This window comes from Lepidochelys olivacea (assembly GCF_965140295.1).
Source record: "Lepidochelys olivacea isolate rLepOli2 genome assembly, chromosome: 3".
Lineage (NCBI taxonomy): Eukaryota > Metazoa > Chordata > Testudines > Cheloniidae > Lepidochelys > Lepidochelys olivacea.
Window position 1 is genome coordinate 101,235,233 of NC_140413.1, and position 16,190 is coordinate 101,251,422.

At 45.5% G+C, this 16,190-nt stretch overlaps 1 protein-coding gene across 1 annotated transcript in view; it reads left to right on the forward strand.

Annotated features, from left to right (window-relative positions):
• ENPP3 (ectonucleotide pyrophosphatase/phosphodiesterase 3) overlaps positions 1 to 16,190 on the forward strand; it is an 86,062-nt gene that overhangs the window by 32,196 nt on the left and 37,676 nt on the right. The window contains exons 9-11 of the mRNA XM_084624368.1: positions 512 to 621; positions 5,361 to 5,426; positions 12,988 to 13,060. Coding sequence (XP_084480494.1) covers positions 512 to 621; positions 5,361 to 5,426; positions 12,988 to 13,060 — 249 coding nt within the window. The remainder of the gene's footprint in view (positions 1 to 511; positions 622 to 5,360; positions 5,427 to 12,987; positions 13,061 to 16,190) is intronic.

A 16,190-nucleotide genomic window follows, 5' to 3' on the forward strand; every position in this document is an offset into this window, starting at 1 on the left:
ACTAAAAATTGCGTGGGTTCAAATATACAACTTTTGTTGTTGTTTCATGAGGAATCCAATCAGCCTTGTAACGGGGACTGTGGTTGCAACCCTAAATATGGCAAGTTTATCCCCTCTGTGTAATAAAACAACATATACCTGCTGCTGAGCTCAGACTGTGCCCTAGCCTATCACAACCAAAACCACAGGCCTTTATCACTGGAACAAAAGGAAGATCATTGTTAGCTGTCAGGTATAGAAATACCCTGACATTCTTGCTAAACTGTGAACAGCCAATAGAGGGCAACATCCCATCTTCAATCCTGTAAACAGGAGAAAAATATCAAATCACAAAACATTGCAATAGTTGGGTAATGGTAGGGCAGGTGAAAGAAACAACTGAAAAATGTGAGCCTAGCAAAGGATCTGCCCTTGCATTTTTCTGAATCTGTACTTTGGCTTGTACTGTCTTGTATGTGGTTATCCAGTAGTGTGAATGGCTTGAAATAAGATATTTGTGTCCTCTACCTAGATCTGGCTGACAGCAATGTATCAGAATTTGAAGGCTGGCACCTTCTTTTGGCCTGGATCAGATGTACCTATTAATGGAACATACCCCAATTTGTACAGGTTGTACAACAAGTAAGTTTCAGAATAGTCAAAAGATTTATGACACAAGTCTTACAAGCTGGTCCAAAGCTGCAAGTTGGCAATAGTTTTTTTAATAAAGATGAAGTATTAGAGCTCTTACCAAAGTTCTGGGAAACAGACACCAGATTAGTGTCAAATTATTCCACTTTTCCAGTGAAACTAACATTTATGGCTGAGATTTTCAAAACAACTTAAGGGACTTAGATGCCCAGTTACTGTGGATAATTGGTGGGCATTTCTATCCCCTAGATGGCTTTGATAGTTTCAAATTATAGCAAAATGACAGTTTCCCACTAGAAAACAGTCCTGCAATTTTGATAAAAACAGAAAAATATTCCAGGCAAATCTGCAAAATATATTGTAGTTTCTCTGATTTTTTTCACAATGAGAATCCTCATATAGTATCTTCACAACAAGTCAATGTTTCCTAGTGTATTGTTTATAGGAAATGTATAGATTGTAGATAGGCCTGACTTGACATGAGTAACTGAACATGAGGGAGGCCTCATTTCTCAGAAGATGGGATTTAGGAGGTAAATAGATTAGCAGGCTGAAAACAGAATGTTTGTGCTAACTAATGACAGGTTTCAGAATAGCAGCCGTGTTAGTCTGTATTCGCAAAAAGAAAAGGAGTACTCGTGGCACCTTAGAGACTAACCAATTTATTTGAGCATAAGCTTTCGTGAGCTACAGCTCACTTCATCGGATGCATCCGATGAAGTGAGCTGTAGCTCACGAAAGCTTATGCTCAAATAAATTGGTTAGTCTCTAAGATGCCACGAGTACTCCTTTTCTCTTTGTGCTAACTAAGTAAATGGGTTACTAAGATAAAAGACAGAGTGTCTGAGCTAGCAAAGATAAGAGGGGCAACACCCAGGACAATTTACTACACACAAGATAAGTCGGGAATGTAAAGATGAGGTAAAGAGCAGGTCCAGCATGAATAGTGCTTGAACAGAGCATGTTCTACAAAGACTGGTTCCTGCAGAGTAACTAAGCCAGTCCAAAAATGTGTGCTGCAGTCTATAGTAATGCAATGAGATGTGCCAGTGTATACAAAAGGGAGAGGATTTCTGGGTGAATTTGGATCTGTGAGGTACCCTGATCCATCCCCTGTATTGCTATATGCCATTAAAGATACCTGAGTGACGAACTCTGGAGTCGAACTGAGTTCTTGGGAAGCCAAGTAGAAAGAGGTCTTGGAGTGGTATCATGACTTGAATGGCCAAGCTTGTTACACAGCATACTTATCTGGACCACAGTTGGTGGAAAAGGGAATTTATAATATTGGGGAAGAAAATTTGCAATTTACAGTGTTAGAAGGACCTGGACCTTGAGCACCATGTAAAATTAATAATTCAACTGTGCCAGTTATGATTGCTATTCCTAGGTGGACATGGAGTCCTAAAGAATCGTTATATGTCACTAGTATGGGTACAATAGAAAATGGAACCTATAAAGTGCATTATCCCAGTGTGAAGATGGCAGCACCAGAAGGATGTGAAATAAACACAGCCTTCTGTAAACGAATCACGCACAGATGGTTTTGTGAGTGCTTGGCACGAATGAATCTGACCACAAGCAAGGCCCGACTAGTCATTAAAGAGAGAGTGAAGGAGGTGGTATGGCGTGGGGACACCGTATGTGCTATGGGATACCACAATTTTTCAGTGAGGACAACACAATGCCAGAGAAGCCTGGATGGATTTTGTTTGAACTTTACCTCTCTGATTCAAATTGGGACCCATGCCCTATGGCCAAGTACAGATGGAGGAGAATGTGACAGAGGCCGTGACAGACAACACTGAGTGGGAGTCACTGGTGACCAATCTCTTTGTACCCATACCTCCCTTGTCCATTAATACTATGGATTTAGTACAAAGGAAAATTGAGCCATTGGTGCCCATTGCTCAACTAATAGCCCAGCAACAGGAAATTGGGGACAATATTGTATAGGCAGTGAAGACAGCCTACTGAGCTGTACCAGAGGAAGTGAGCTTGCAACCCTAGTTCATACCTTCAACCTAATATTAAGAGGAGTCCAAATGATTACAGCCACTGTGGTCTTAGGCATGTGTTGCTGGGCAAACTTGAAAAAGAGAGCACAGAAAGACAGGAATATGATGCAAATGAGACTGGAACACATGAGTTATGAGGAGAGGCTGAGGGAGCTGGGATTGTTTAGCCTGCAGAAGAGAAGAATGAGGGGGGATCTGATAGCTGCTTTCAACTACCTGAAAGGGGGTTCCAAAGAGGATGGCTCTAGACTGTTCTCAATGGTAGCAGATGACAGAACGAGGAATAATGGTCTCAAGTTGCAGTGGGGGAGGTTTAGATTGGATATTAGGAAAAACTTTTTCACTAAGAGGGTGGTGAAACACTGGAATGCGTTACCTAGGGAGGTGGTAGAATCTCCTTCCTTAGAGGTTTTTAAGGTCAGGCTTGACAAAGCCCTGGCTGGGATGATTTAACTGGGAATTGGTCGTGCTTTGAGCAGGGGATTGGACTAGATGACCTTCTGGGGTCCCTTCCAACCCTGATATTCAATGATTCTATGATTCTATGAAATGAATGGTAATGTAAACAAGAAAAATAGAAGCAGTGGAATGTAGGTAGGCCTGGCCTGACATGAATAATTGAACATGGGGGAGGCCTCATTTCTTGGGAGACAGAATTAGGGAGGTAAATGGATCATAAGATGTTAAGATAAGAAAATGGGTCAGTTTTCTAAAAGACAGAATGTCTGAGCTAGCTAAGAGAAGAGAGGGAATGCCCAGGGAACCATTGACTCTGAACAAGATAAAAATGGACAAGATAAGTTGGGAATGTAAAGATGAGGTAAAGAGTAGGTCGAGCATGGACAGTGCATGAACAGAGCATGCTGTACAGGGATTGGTTCCTACAGAGAAACCAAGCCAGTCCAAAAATATGTGTTGTAATGTCTAGTAAATGCAATGAGATGTGTAAATGTATATAAAAGGGGGAGGGTTTCTGTGTAAATATGGATCCGTAATGTATCCTGCATCCATCCCCTGCATTTGAGTCTGATCAACACAGCATAGCATTGCTATATGCAAATAAAGATACCTGAGTGCCAAAAGCTGGAGTCGAACTGTGCTCTTGGAAGCCAAGTAGAAAGAGGTCTCGAAGGGAATCCCAACATATATGGCTTCTAAAATTCATAGAAATTCTGCTCCCATCAAAGTCAATTGGAATTCTGTCATTGACTTTAATGGGGTCAGGATTTCACTTCGTTTTTAAGGACAAAAGGAGCCATTAAGATCATCTAGTTTAATCTTCTGCATAATACCAGCCATAGAATCAGGGCCGTCCCTAGGAGGGTGCGGGGCCCAGGACACACACACCCCAGCCCAGACCCTGCCCCCACTCCACCCCTTCCCCCAAGCCCTCGCCCCACCTCTTCCCACCCCTGCGCCGTCCCGCTTCTTCTCACCACTGCTCTGCCCCCTCCCTACCCCTACTCCACCCCTTCCCCCTAGCCCCTGCCCTACCTCTTCCCACCCCTGTGCCGCCCTGCATCTTCCCACCCCAGCTCTGCTCCCTCCCTGCCCCCACTCCACCTCTTCCCCCAAGCCACCATCCCGCCTCTTTCTGGCTTCCGCCCTCTCCCCCAAGTAATGCCAGGAGCTGGTGGAGCGGGGCGGGGTGGGGCGGGCTGGGACCGGGTTGTTCACTGCTGCTGGTGGCAGGCCCTCGCTAATCCCCCAGGCTGCCCTGGACACCACGTCCCGAAGCGCGGGACCCCCCAAAGCGCGGGGCCCATGCGGTTGACCCGGTCCATCCTATGGATGGGATGGCTCTGCATAGAATTTCACTCATTAGTACAATAACTTGTGGTTGAACAACAGCATATCTTTTAGGCAGACATGAAGGGCCAGATTCTCCTTTATGCTGCCAGAGTGATAGAGAATATACTTCATCTCTTGATAAGATACTCCCATGATGAATTAACCTCACAGTTAGAATTTTTTTCCTTACAGCTGCCTTTAATATTAGTATCCTAAACTTTTCCTATTAATTTCTCAGTCATCTCCCAAACCTTTTATATAATTCCTGTAACCTCATTAGAATAACATGCTACAGGCTTATCTTTATAAGTCTGTACAAAGAAGGATGACTTTGTGGTTAGGGACTGGGAGTCAGGTGACCTGGTTACTATTTCCAGCTCTGCCAAAGACTTTTGTGTGTGATTTTGGGAAAGTTAATTTCTTTGTGCATCAGTTTCTTCATCTGCAAAATGGGGATAATAATACTAAACTACCTAACAAGGGTATTGTGAGAATACTTAAAGTTTGTAACATATATCAAAGTCCGTGGATGGTATGTGCTATATAAAGGAAACAGTTCTTCTTATCTGTTTATAGGCCTTGAACCTATAAACTCTTACATACCTATTTAACTTTGTACATGTACAAAGTTAAGCATGTTTTCAAGTGTTTGCAGGATCAGGACCTTACTAATTGTCATTAGAACTGTTATATTTCATTAAAATATTTGGAAAATTAAACAGTGAAGGATCTCATTTATTCATTAACATTCAAAAACATATACCTGTTATCTTTTTGACTCCAACTCTTAGGCCCTAAATGAATTACCAGGAAAGTTTGCATTCCTGGGTGTTCGAAAATATATATTTTTGTATTGTGAAATGCTTTCTGACAATACCTAATTATTAATTATTATTTTATTTTAATTTTATTTTATTTTAGATCAATTATATATCAACAGAGAATTTCAGAAATACTCACATGGCTTGATGGTTCCAAATCAGAGAGGTAAAGCTTGATAATATCCAACTCAGCGTTAAAGAAACCTGCTAGAAGGATTTTCACTCGTATAGATTTCACATTATTTTCATATGCTTGTAAAACAAGTGAGGCTGTATTTAGCTAGCTCAGTTATTGTTTCTTGGGATATAAAGGGCTGCTGTAATTATGGTTGTGCCTATTATCTTCCTGGATCGAGAGGCAGAGATGAAAGAGGTAAACCAAGTCCCTGAGGGTATGTCTACACAACGAAATTAGGTCGAATTTATAGAAGTCGGTTTTTTAGAAATCGGTTTTATATATTCGAGTGTGTGTGTCCCCACAGAAAATGCTCTAAGTGCATTAAGTGCATTAACTCGGCGGAGCGCTTCCACAGTACCGAGGCAAGCGTCGACTTCCGGAGCGTTGCACTGTGGGTAGCTATCCCACAGTTCCCGCAGTCTCCGCTGCCCATTGGAATTCTGGGTTGAGATCCCAATGCCTGATGGGGCTAAAACATTGTCGCTGGTGGTTCTGGGTACATATCGTCAGGCCCCCATTCCCTCCCTCCCCCCGTGAAAGCAAGGGCAGACAATCCTTTCGTGCCTTTTTTCCTGAGTTACCTGTGCAGACGCCATCCCACGGCAAGCATGGAGCCCGCTCAGGTAACCGTCACCCTATGTCTCCTGGGTGCTGGCAGACGCGGTACGGCATTGCTACACAGTAGCAGCAACCCCTTGCCTTGTGGCAGCAGACGGTACAGTACGACTGGTAGCCGTCATCGTCATGTCTGAGGTCCTCCTGGTCGCCTCTGTGAGGTCGATCAGGAGCGCCTGGGCAGACATGGGCGCAGGGACTAAATTTGGAGTGACTTGAGCAGGTCATTCTCTTTAGTCCTGCAGTCAGTCCTATTGAACCGTCTTATGGTGAGCGGGCAGGCGATACGGACTGCTAGCAGTCGTACTGTACCATCTTCTGCCGAGCAGCCATGAGATGTGGATGGCATGCAGTCCTTCTGCACCGTCTGCTGCCAGCCAAAGATGTAAAAGATAGATGCAGTGGATCAAAACAAGAAATAGACCAGATTTGTTTTGTATTCATTTGCTTCCCCCCCTCCCCTGTCTAGGGGACTCATTCTTCTAGATCACACTGCAGTCACTTACAGAGAAGGTGCAGCGAGGTAAATCTAGCCATGTATCAATCAGAGGCCAGGCTAACCTTCTTGTTCCAATAAGGACAATAACTTAGGTGCACCATTTCTTATTGGAACCCTCCGTGAAGTCCTGCCTGAAATACTCCTTGATGTAAAGCCACCCCCTTTGTTGATTTTAGCTCCCTGAAGCCAACCCTGTAAGCGCCCCTCCCAGCGTCAGAGCAATGGCAAACAATCGGGCATCTGAGAGTGCTGTCCAGAGCACTCACAATGGAGCACTCTGATGGGGCTAAAACATTGTCGTGGGTGGTTCTGGGTACGTGTCGTCAGGCCCCCGTTCCCTCCCTCCCTCCGTGAAAGCAAGGGCAGACAATCATTTCGCGCCTTTTTTCATGAGTTACCTGTGCAGACGCCATACCACGGCAAGCATGGAGCCAGCTCAGGTAACCGTCACCCTATGTCTCCTGGGTGCTGGCAGACGCGGTACGGCTTTGCTGCACAGTAGCAGCAACCCATTGCCTTCTGGCAGCAGACGGTGCAATACGATTGGTAGTCGTCCTCGTCGTGTCCGAGGTGCTCCTGGCCACGTCGGCTGGGAGCACCTGGGCAGACATGGGCGCAGGGACTAAATTTGGAGTGACTTGACCAGGTCATTCTCTTTAGTCCTGCAGTCCTATTGAACCGTCTTATGGTGAGCGGGCAGGCGATACGGACTGCTAGCAGTCGTACTGTACCATCTTCTGCCAGGCAGGCAAGAGATGAAGATGGCTAGCAGTCGTACTGTACCATCTTCTGCCGAGCAGCCATGAGATGTGGATGGCATGCAGTCCTTCTGCACCGTCTGCTGCCAGCCAAAGATCTAAAAGATAGATGGAGTGGGTCAGAACAAGAAATAGACCAGATTTGTTTTGTACTCATTTGCCTCCTCCCCTGTCTAGATCACACTGCAGTCACTCACAGAGAAGGTGCAGCGAGGTAAATCTAGCCATGTATCAATCAGAGGCCAGGCTAACCTCCTTGTTCCAATAACAATGATAACTTAGGTGCACCATTTCTTATTGGAACCCTCCGTGCAGTCCTGCCTGAAATACTCCTTGATGTACAGGCACACCCTTTGTTGATTTTAGCTCCCTGAAGCCAACCCTGTAAGCCGTGTCGTCAGTCGCCCCTCCCTCCGTCAGAGCAACGGCAGACAATCGTTCCGCGCCTTTTTTCTTTGCGGACACCATACCAAGGCAAGCATGGAGGCCGCTGAGCTCATTTTGGCAATTAGGAGCACATTAACCACCACACGCATTATCCAGCAGTATATGCAGCACCAGAACATGGCAACGCGATACCGGGCGAGGAGGCGACGTCAGTGCGGTCCCGTGAGTGATCAGGACATGGACACAGATTTCTCTGAAAGCATGGGCCCTGACAATGCATGCATCATGGTGCTAATGGGGCAGGTTCATGCTGTGGAACGCCGATTCTGGGCTCGGGAAACAAGCACAGACTGGTGGGACCGCATAGTGTTGCAGGTCTGGGACGATTCCCAGTGGCTGCGAAACTTTCGCATGCGTAAGGGCACTTTCATGGAACTTTGTGACTTGCTTTCCCCTGCCCTGAAGCGCATGAATACCAAGATGAGAGCAGCCCTCACAGTTGAGAAGCGAGTGGCGATAGCCCTGTGGAAGCTTGCAACGCCAGACAGCTACCGGTCAGTTGGGAATCAATTTGGAGTGGGCAAATCTACTGTGGGGGCTGCTGTGACGCAAGTAGCTCACGCAATCAAAGATCTGCTGATATCAAGGGTAGTGACCCTGGGAAATGTGCAGGTCATAGTGGATGGCTTTGCTGCAATGGGATTCCCTAACTGTGGTGGGGCTATAGACGGAACCCATATCCCTATCTTGGCACCGGAGCACCAAGCCGGCGAGTACATAAACCGCAAGGGGTACTTTTCGATAGTGCTGCAAGCTCTGGTGGATCACAAGGGACGTTTCACCAACATCAGCGTGGGATGGCCGGGAAAGGTGCATGATGCTCGCATCTTCAGGAACTCTGGTCTGTTTCAAAAGCTGCAGGAAGGGACTTTATTCCCAGACCAGAAAATAACTGTTGGGGATGTTGAAATGCCTATATGTATCCTTGGGGACCCAGCCTACCCCTTAATGCCATGGCTCATGAAGCCGTACACAGGCAGCCTGGACAGTAGTCAGGAGCTGTTCAACTACAGGCTGAGCAAGTGCAGAATGGTGGTAGAATGTGCATTTGGACGTTTAAAGGCGCGCTGGCGCAGTTTACTGACTCGCTTAGACCTCAGCGAAACCAATATTCCCACTGTTATTACTGCTTGCTGTGTGCTCCACAATATCTGTGAGAGTAAGGGGGAGACATTTATGGCGGGGTGGGAGGCTGAGGCAAATCGCCTAGCTGCTGGTTACGCGCAGCCAGACACCAGGGCGGTTAGAAGAGCACAGGAGGGCGCGGTACGCATCAGAGAAGCTTTGAAAACCAGTTTCATGACTGGCCAGGCTACGGTGTGAAAGTTCTGTTTGTTTCTCCTTGATGAAACCCCCCGCCCCTTGGTTCACTCTACTTCCCTGTAAGCTAACCACCCTCCCCTCCTCCCTTTAATCATTGCTTGCAGAGGCAATAAAGTCATTGCTGCTTCACAGTCATGCATTCGTTATTCATTCATCACACAAATAGGGAGATGACTACCAAGGTATCCCAGGAGGGGTGGTGGAGGAGGGAAGGAAAATGCCACACAGCACTTTAAGCACAGCACTTTAAAAGTTTACAACTTTAAAATTTATTGAATGACAGCCTTCTTTTTTTTGGGCAATCCTCTGTGGTGGAGTGGCTGGTTGGCCGGAGGCCCCCCCACCGCGTTCTTGGGCGTCTGGGTGTGGAGGCTATGGAACTTGGGGAGGAGGGCGGTTGGTTACAGAGGGGCAGCAGTGGCAGTCTGTGCTCCAGCTGCCTTTGCTGCAGCTCAACCATACACTGGAGCATACTGGTTTGGTCCTGCAGCAGCCTCAGCATTGAATCCTGCCTCCTCTCATCACGCTGCCGCCACATTTGAGCTTCAGCCCTGTCTTCAGCCCGCCACTTACTCTCTTTTCAGCCCGCCACTTACTCTCTTCAGCCCTCCACCTCTCCTCCCGGTCATTTTGTGCTTTCCTGCACTCTGACATTATTTGCCTCCACGCATTCGTCTGTGCTCTGTCAGTGTAGGAGGACAGCATGAGCTCGGAGAACATTTCATCGCAAGTGCGTTTTTTTTTTCTTTCTAAGCTTCACTAGCCTCTGGGAAGGAGAAGATCCTGTGATCATTGAAACACATGCAGCTGGTGGAGAGAAAAAAAAAGGGACAGCGGTATTTAAAAAGACACATTTTATAAAACAGTCGCTTCACTCTTTCAGGGTAAACCTTGCTGTTAACATTACATACATAGCACATGTGCTTTTGTTACAAGGTCGCATTTTGCCTCCTCCCACCGCGTGACTACCCCCTCAACCTTCCCCCCTCCCTGTGGCTAACAGCGGGGAACATTTCTGTTTAGCCACAGGCAAACAGCCCAGCAGGAATGGGCTCCTCTGAGTGTCCCCTGAAGAAAAGCACTCTATTTCAACCAGGTGACCATGAATTATATCTCACTCTCCTGAGGATAACACAGAGAGATAAAGAACGGATTTTGGTTGAATGCCAGCAAACATACACTGCAATGCTTTGTTCTACAGTGATTCCCGAGTACGTGTTACTGGCCTGGAGTGGTAAGGTGTCCTACCATGAAGGACGCAATAAGGCTGCCCTCCCCAGAAACCTTTTGCAAAGGCTTTAGGACTACATCTAGGAGAACCGCAAATGCCAGGGCAAAGTAATCCTTTCACATGCTTGCTTTTAAACCATGTATAGCATTTTAAAAGGTACACTCACCAGAGGTCCCTTCTCCGCCTGCTGGGTCCAGGAGGCTGCCTTGGGTGGGTTCGGGGGGTACTGGCTCCAGGTCTAGGGTGAGAAACAGTTCCTGGCTGTCGGGAAAACCGGTTTCTCCGCTTGCTTGCTGTGAGCTATCTACAACCTCCTCCTCCTCATCATCTTCTTCTTCCCCAAAACCTACTTCCGTATTGCCTCCATCTCCATTGAAGGAGTCAAACAACACGGCTGGGTTAGTGGTGGCTGAACCCCCTAAAATGGCATGCAGCTCATCATAGAAGCGGCATGTTTGGGGCTCTGACCCAGAGCGGCTGTTCGCCTCTCTGGTTTTCTGGTAGGCTTGCCTCAGCTCCTTCAGTTTCATGCGGCACTGCTTCGGGTCCCTGTTATGGCCTCTGTCCTTCATGCCCTGGGAGATTTTCACAAAGATTTTGGCATTTCGAAAACTGGAACGGAGTTCTGATAACACGGATTCCTCTCCCCAAACAGCGATCAGATCCCTTACCTCCCGTTCGGTCCATGCTGGAGCTCTTTTGCGATTCTGGGACTCCATCATGGTCACCTGTGCTGATGAGCTCTGCATGGTCACCTGCAGCTTGCCATGCTGGCCAAACAGGAAATGAGATTCAAAAGTTCGCGGTTCTTTTCCTGTCTACCTGGCCAGTGCATCTGAGTTGAGAGTGCTGTCCAGAGCGGTCATAATGGAGCACTCTGGGATAGCTCCCGGAGGCCAATACCATCGAATTGTGTCCACAGTACCCCAAATTCGAGCCGGCAATGTCGATTTAAGCGCTAATCCACTTGTCAGGGGTGGAGTAAGGAAATCGATTTTAAGAGCCCTTTAAGTCGAAATAAAGGGCTTCATTGTGTGGACTGGTGCAGGTTTAAATCGATTTAACGCTGCTAAATTCGACCTAAAGTCCTAGTGTAGACCAGGGCTGACAGTATGAGTGTGGGGTATACATATCTGAATGGGAATGTATAAACTGGGGTTTGTTTTATCTATTGCTGGCTTACAATTTCTTTTTTCTTTGGTGTTTCCTGGATGAATTCTGAGACATCCAGATAATGCCTGGATGAGAGTTAGAGGAAGAAAGTCTGTTTAATAAAGCCTGTACTTTTGTGGATCTATGTGTATCAAAGAATTAAGAGTCTTCTCTGGGAAGAATAAATATTGTACATTATACACAGTAATGCAGACTACAGCTCAGTTCTCTAAAAGTTATTTTACTGTGGTTTTGTGGGAATTTACTCTGTTCCTATGTGCTACAGGTTAGCAAACAAGAATTAATGTTAATTCCTTGTAATTTGAGTGTCCTGCAATAGACGTATGCCAAGAGTTTTTATACCTAAAAGAGGTTGTGAACCCAGGCTCTAGGTCTGTGGTGTTCTGGGAAATGTAGGTTAGCAGTTGGATGGCCATTTTGTTCCTGTTCTGTTTGTGATTGGCTAAGTTAAATAATATTATTTTAAGAATTATTTTTGTGTAGTCAAATAGGGCAATGAATTGCCAGGTGAATTTGTGTTACATGTGAATAAATTGAAAGAAAGCTTTTCATTCTTTTATGTGAGGGATTGTAGGTGAATACCTCATAGAAATAGGGGGTTAGATGAAGTTCTCTGGAATCTCACCCCGCAAAGCAGGAAGAAGTCTGGCAGTAGACTCAGATATTTTAGACATGGCCAGCAATGCAAGTATAGCAATCTGGTCCGGCAAGATATTTATAGCTGGTACCGTGTACCGGAAAGACATAGGAGGAGCAGAATGTGGGGCTGCTGGGCCTTCCATGGAGCTGTGTCTCCTCTGGCTCTGTCTGTACAGCAGCAGCCCCGCCGGAGGACAGGGCGGACGTGGTACAGCCGCCAGAAGAGCTGTCACCTTCTGCTCCTTTCCCTGCTGAGGTTCCTGGGAGAGCCCCCAGCCCTGTCCTCCGGCGCTGTTGTACTGCCCCCAGCCCCCCCCCCCCCAAGCTCTGTCCTCCAGTGGGGCTGCTGCTGTACAGACGGAGGAGCTGCGGGCATGGGGCCGCTCTGCGGCCCAACGTTCTGCTCCTTTCCCCACTGCAGTTCTGAAATCTCCAGGGCAGCAGGAGAAGGATAGAGAGCCTCCCCAGGTAAGGGGGGTGGAACATGGAGAGAGAATGGGGAGAGCAGGGGGGGCAGATGGGGGGGCGGAGTCACATGGAGGGTCACGTGCCCCTTGTTAGCTGCTACCCCTTTCCCCCCCGTACGGTCAGAAATGGATTCCACTTGCACCACTGGACATGACCTCTAATTTTGGGTGCCTCTATTTCTGGATGCTCAACTAAAGACAATGAAGGCCACTTCTGGAAATGTGGGCCTAAGTGTTTATTCTCACAAAGCAATTGAGAGGAAACTGCTTAAACTGAGGTAAGTTTTTTTTGTTTCCTTGGAATTTTATTCAGTGTTTCCTTTCTTTAAATAAAGATTTTACAGAAACTTTCCCAAATTCTCACAGTGCTCTTTTCTTTGGTTTCTTTGGTTTCTAGGCCAGATTTCTATACTTTGTATATTGAAGAACCTGATAGTTCTGGACACTCATATGGACCAGTTAGTGGTGGAGTAAGTTGTATTTTTTAAATCTTAAGCTAAGTTGCTCCAGAAATAATGGTATACAGTAATTTATATAGTTCAGAAGGGATTGCAGAGTCCTGATTAGCATGACTTTGCTTTATGCTCTAGTTAATTACACATAGTAACTATTATTCAATACTGGAATTCAACAAACAGTGCTAACCCTCAACATCCCTATTTTCATTTTGTTTAGCCTCTTGAGAGTAGTCAGCCCCACCCCAGCATGGTTCCAGCACTGCTGCAAGTACAAAAGTCTAACCAGAGTTGCAGAAAATTGGTTCAGACCTACACAGTTCTAGGAAGGATATTAAAATTCAACCATGGACATAGTTAGAACAAACTTTCATTTGGCTGATAGGTGATCCTTGAAAGCCACGTGACAAATTCGTAGAGCTGGCTAAATTCTTTTATGAGTGTGAAATATAATACAAACTCTAGTTAATATGTATTTTATTTAGTCCACATCATTCATCGCATTTTCTGTTATTCCTAACTCAAAGCATATTTCACTTTCACTTACATGCACACAGAACACTTCTTCCTGGGAAACATAGACATTTTCATACCAGATCAACCCAATAGTTGATCTAATTTAGTGTTCTGTCTCTAAAAGTGGTCTTCAAAGGATGTTATGGTCCCTCTAGTGGACAAGTATGGAACAACCAGCCTATAGGGGAAATTTCTTCCTTACCCATGCATAATCCATGTTGATTAGTGGACGGTTTATGTCTAGAAGCAGGAGAGTTTACGTTCCTTCTTCATATTAAGGTTAAGGTTAGGGTTGCTCAACACTTCCCATTATAAGGTCCTATTTTCAATTGCTTATGATTTTGCCAAACTTTAACCATTTGAGCTGAAATTTTTCATGCCGGGGGTCTGTAACAGTCTAACGTTTTTTAAAAAAAAAATTCAGCCAAAATGGTTCAGATCTTTCTAAAAATGAGGCTAGGGAAAAACGTGTTCTTTTGCAATGTTAAAAAAAATCCGGCAAACTTTTCTTTGAAAAGCTCTAGTGCTCCCGTAGTTGGGGCACGAATTTGAAATTTGGTAGAGGAGTTGACCTTTGTGTTCACCCAAATTTGGACAAGTTATAAGCCCTTGAAAAAGCTGATGTTTTCACATGCCCAGTAGAGATTTCTTAGAGTTTAAGCAGCTAAAATCTCCAAAGGCTCTGCCCTCACTGAGCGTGCTCCAGCTCTTCACGGATCCTAGTGCTGACCAGCCTAGTGATGATTAGCCACAGAGTGACTATACATACTCCATCCCTTGACAGCTTCTACATGTGACTGGACTTCTCATGCTTCCCCACAGAACTGCTGCTGAGCATGCTGCAGCCAAGGAGTACAGGGGCAAAGCTGGACTTTCCCTACAGTTGTGGTTCCTGGATGCTCTGGCCCAGGGAGGTTCTGGGTATCAGAACTCAAAATAGGAAGCCTGTCTTTCCTGTGCTCTGAACGACTGCCTTTGACCAGAATGCAGAAAGGACAAGAGGCACATTTGCATGGAGGGGAGAGAGATGAGATTGATAGGAGGAGCCTGCTGAGAGTGGCTGAAAGGGGGCAGATCTGACAAGGAGCTGAATTGTGTGTGGGGGGAGAACTGGAGCTGGATGAGCAAAGAGACTTGGACAAGGAATCAGAAATGGGGATGAGGTGGGAGACTGAGATTGGATGCAGAGCCCAAAAAGGGACACTGGGACTGGGAGCCAGTATAGGGGGCAAATAAAAGCAGGGCATAAAGATGACTGAAGGCCAGGGGAAAGGGAAAAACATCAGATGAAGAGCCAGGAGGGGGAAAATAAGATGAGCAGGGAAAGAAGACGGGGATGGGGAGACTAGGACTGGCTGGACAAGGAGACTGGAACTTGGATGAGAAGCCTGAGGAGTGGCGAAGGGGACTGGGACAAGCATCCCGGCATAGGGGAAGAGACAAGACTGGGACAGGGACAGGATGTTGGAGGAGACAGGGCAGAAGGGATCACATTTGAGAATAATAGATTATGCTCCTCTCCAGAGCATGGAATGAAACCCAAGATTTCTGAGTCTCATCATTCTTCTGCTGCCAAAGCTAGGCTGGTCCCTGACTCCCCTTTAAGGACCAGCCCCCTTGACAGGCACCCAAAATTAGTGGTTACTTTTGTCCTTCCTCTCTTTGTGCCTCAGTTCTTGACCTATAAAAAGTGGATAATAGTGGTCCCTCATCTCACAGTTGTGGGCTAAAGATAAATTAATGTTTGTGGAGCACTCATATGATACTACAGTGATGAGTGTCAAAGAAGCCCATGTGGAAATTAATAATTCTGTCTTCAGAGCAGGGTTTGAGTAGTGTGTTGTAAATCAGTAGTGTGTTGTAAATAAGGCCTAGGGTCACTGAACATTGAGGATAAAACCAAATATTAACCCGCAGCTTATTGAGAACCGTCCATCATATACACTGAGTTCTTTGAAAAAAACACAGGAGGTCTTTGGAAAAGAACAGCATGTGATTATGTAATTAAAGACTGTATCAAAATGCATACACACAGGCAACCTTAATTCTGGCCTTCCCTAACTTTTGAGTGCTTGATTTTGAAAACTTAATGGTATTTTAATCTAAATTGTGTATAACATGTGTATATATATCATGCATACAGTAATTTTCAGGTTCCTACGGTTATGTATAAATTCAGTCTAACGTAACTGTTAGTATTCTTATTATCCATATAAACTTTTAATTTTCTTTTGATTTCTGATAACTCTTGGCCTTACTGACTTTGTACTGGACATGACTTCTACAGGTTAATCACGTTTCATTTGCATTTCATTTCACTTTCAGTTTCATTCAATGTTCCTTGGTTCTGAATCATAAGAAAAGCAAAATAGAATAACTTTCTCTGCAAGGTTTAGAAATCTCACTTAGGTTTAAAATGTTTGATAGCTGAGACTAGACAAATCATTCTGATTTAAACCTAAAGCAATATGAGTACTGTAAGTTGTAATAGTTTGAATGGAATCCAACCATTAGCAGCTTGGGTTTGCTACTGCCTACAGTTCCAGTTATAGGAAAAGTTCTATATGGAAGGCTAAGGATCTGGAATATTTTAGAGATACCATGTAATTCAAAAGTGATCTTCACTAGG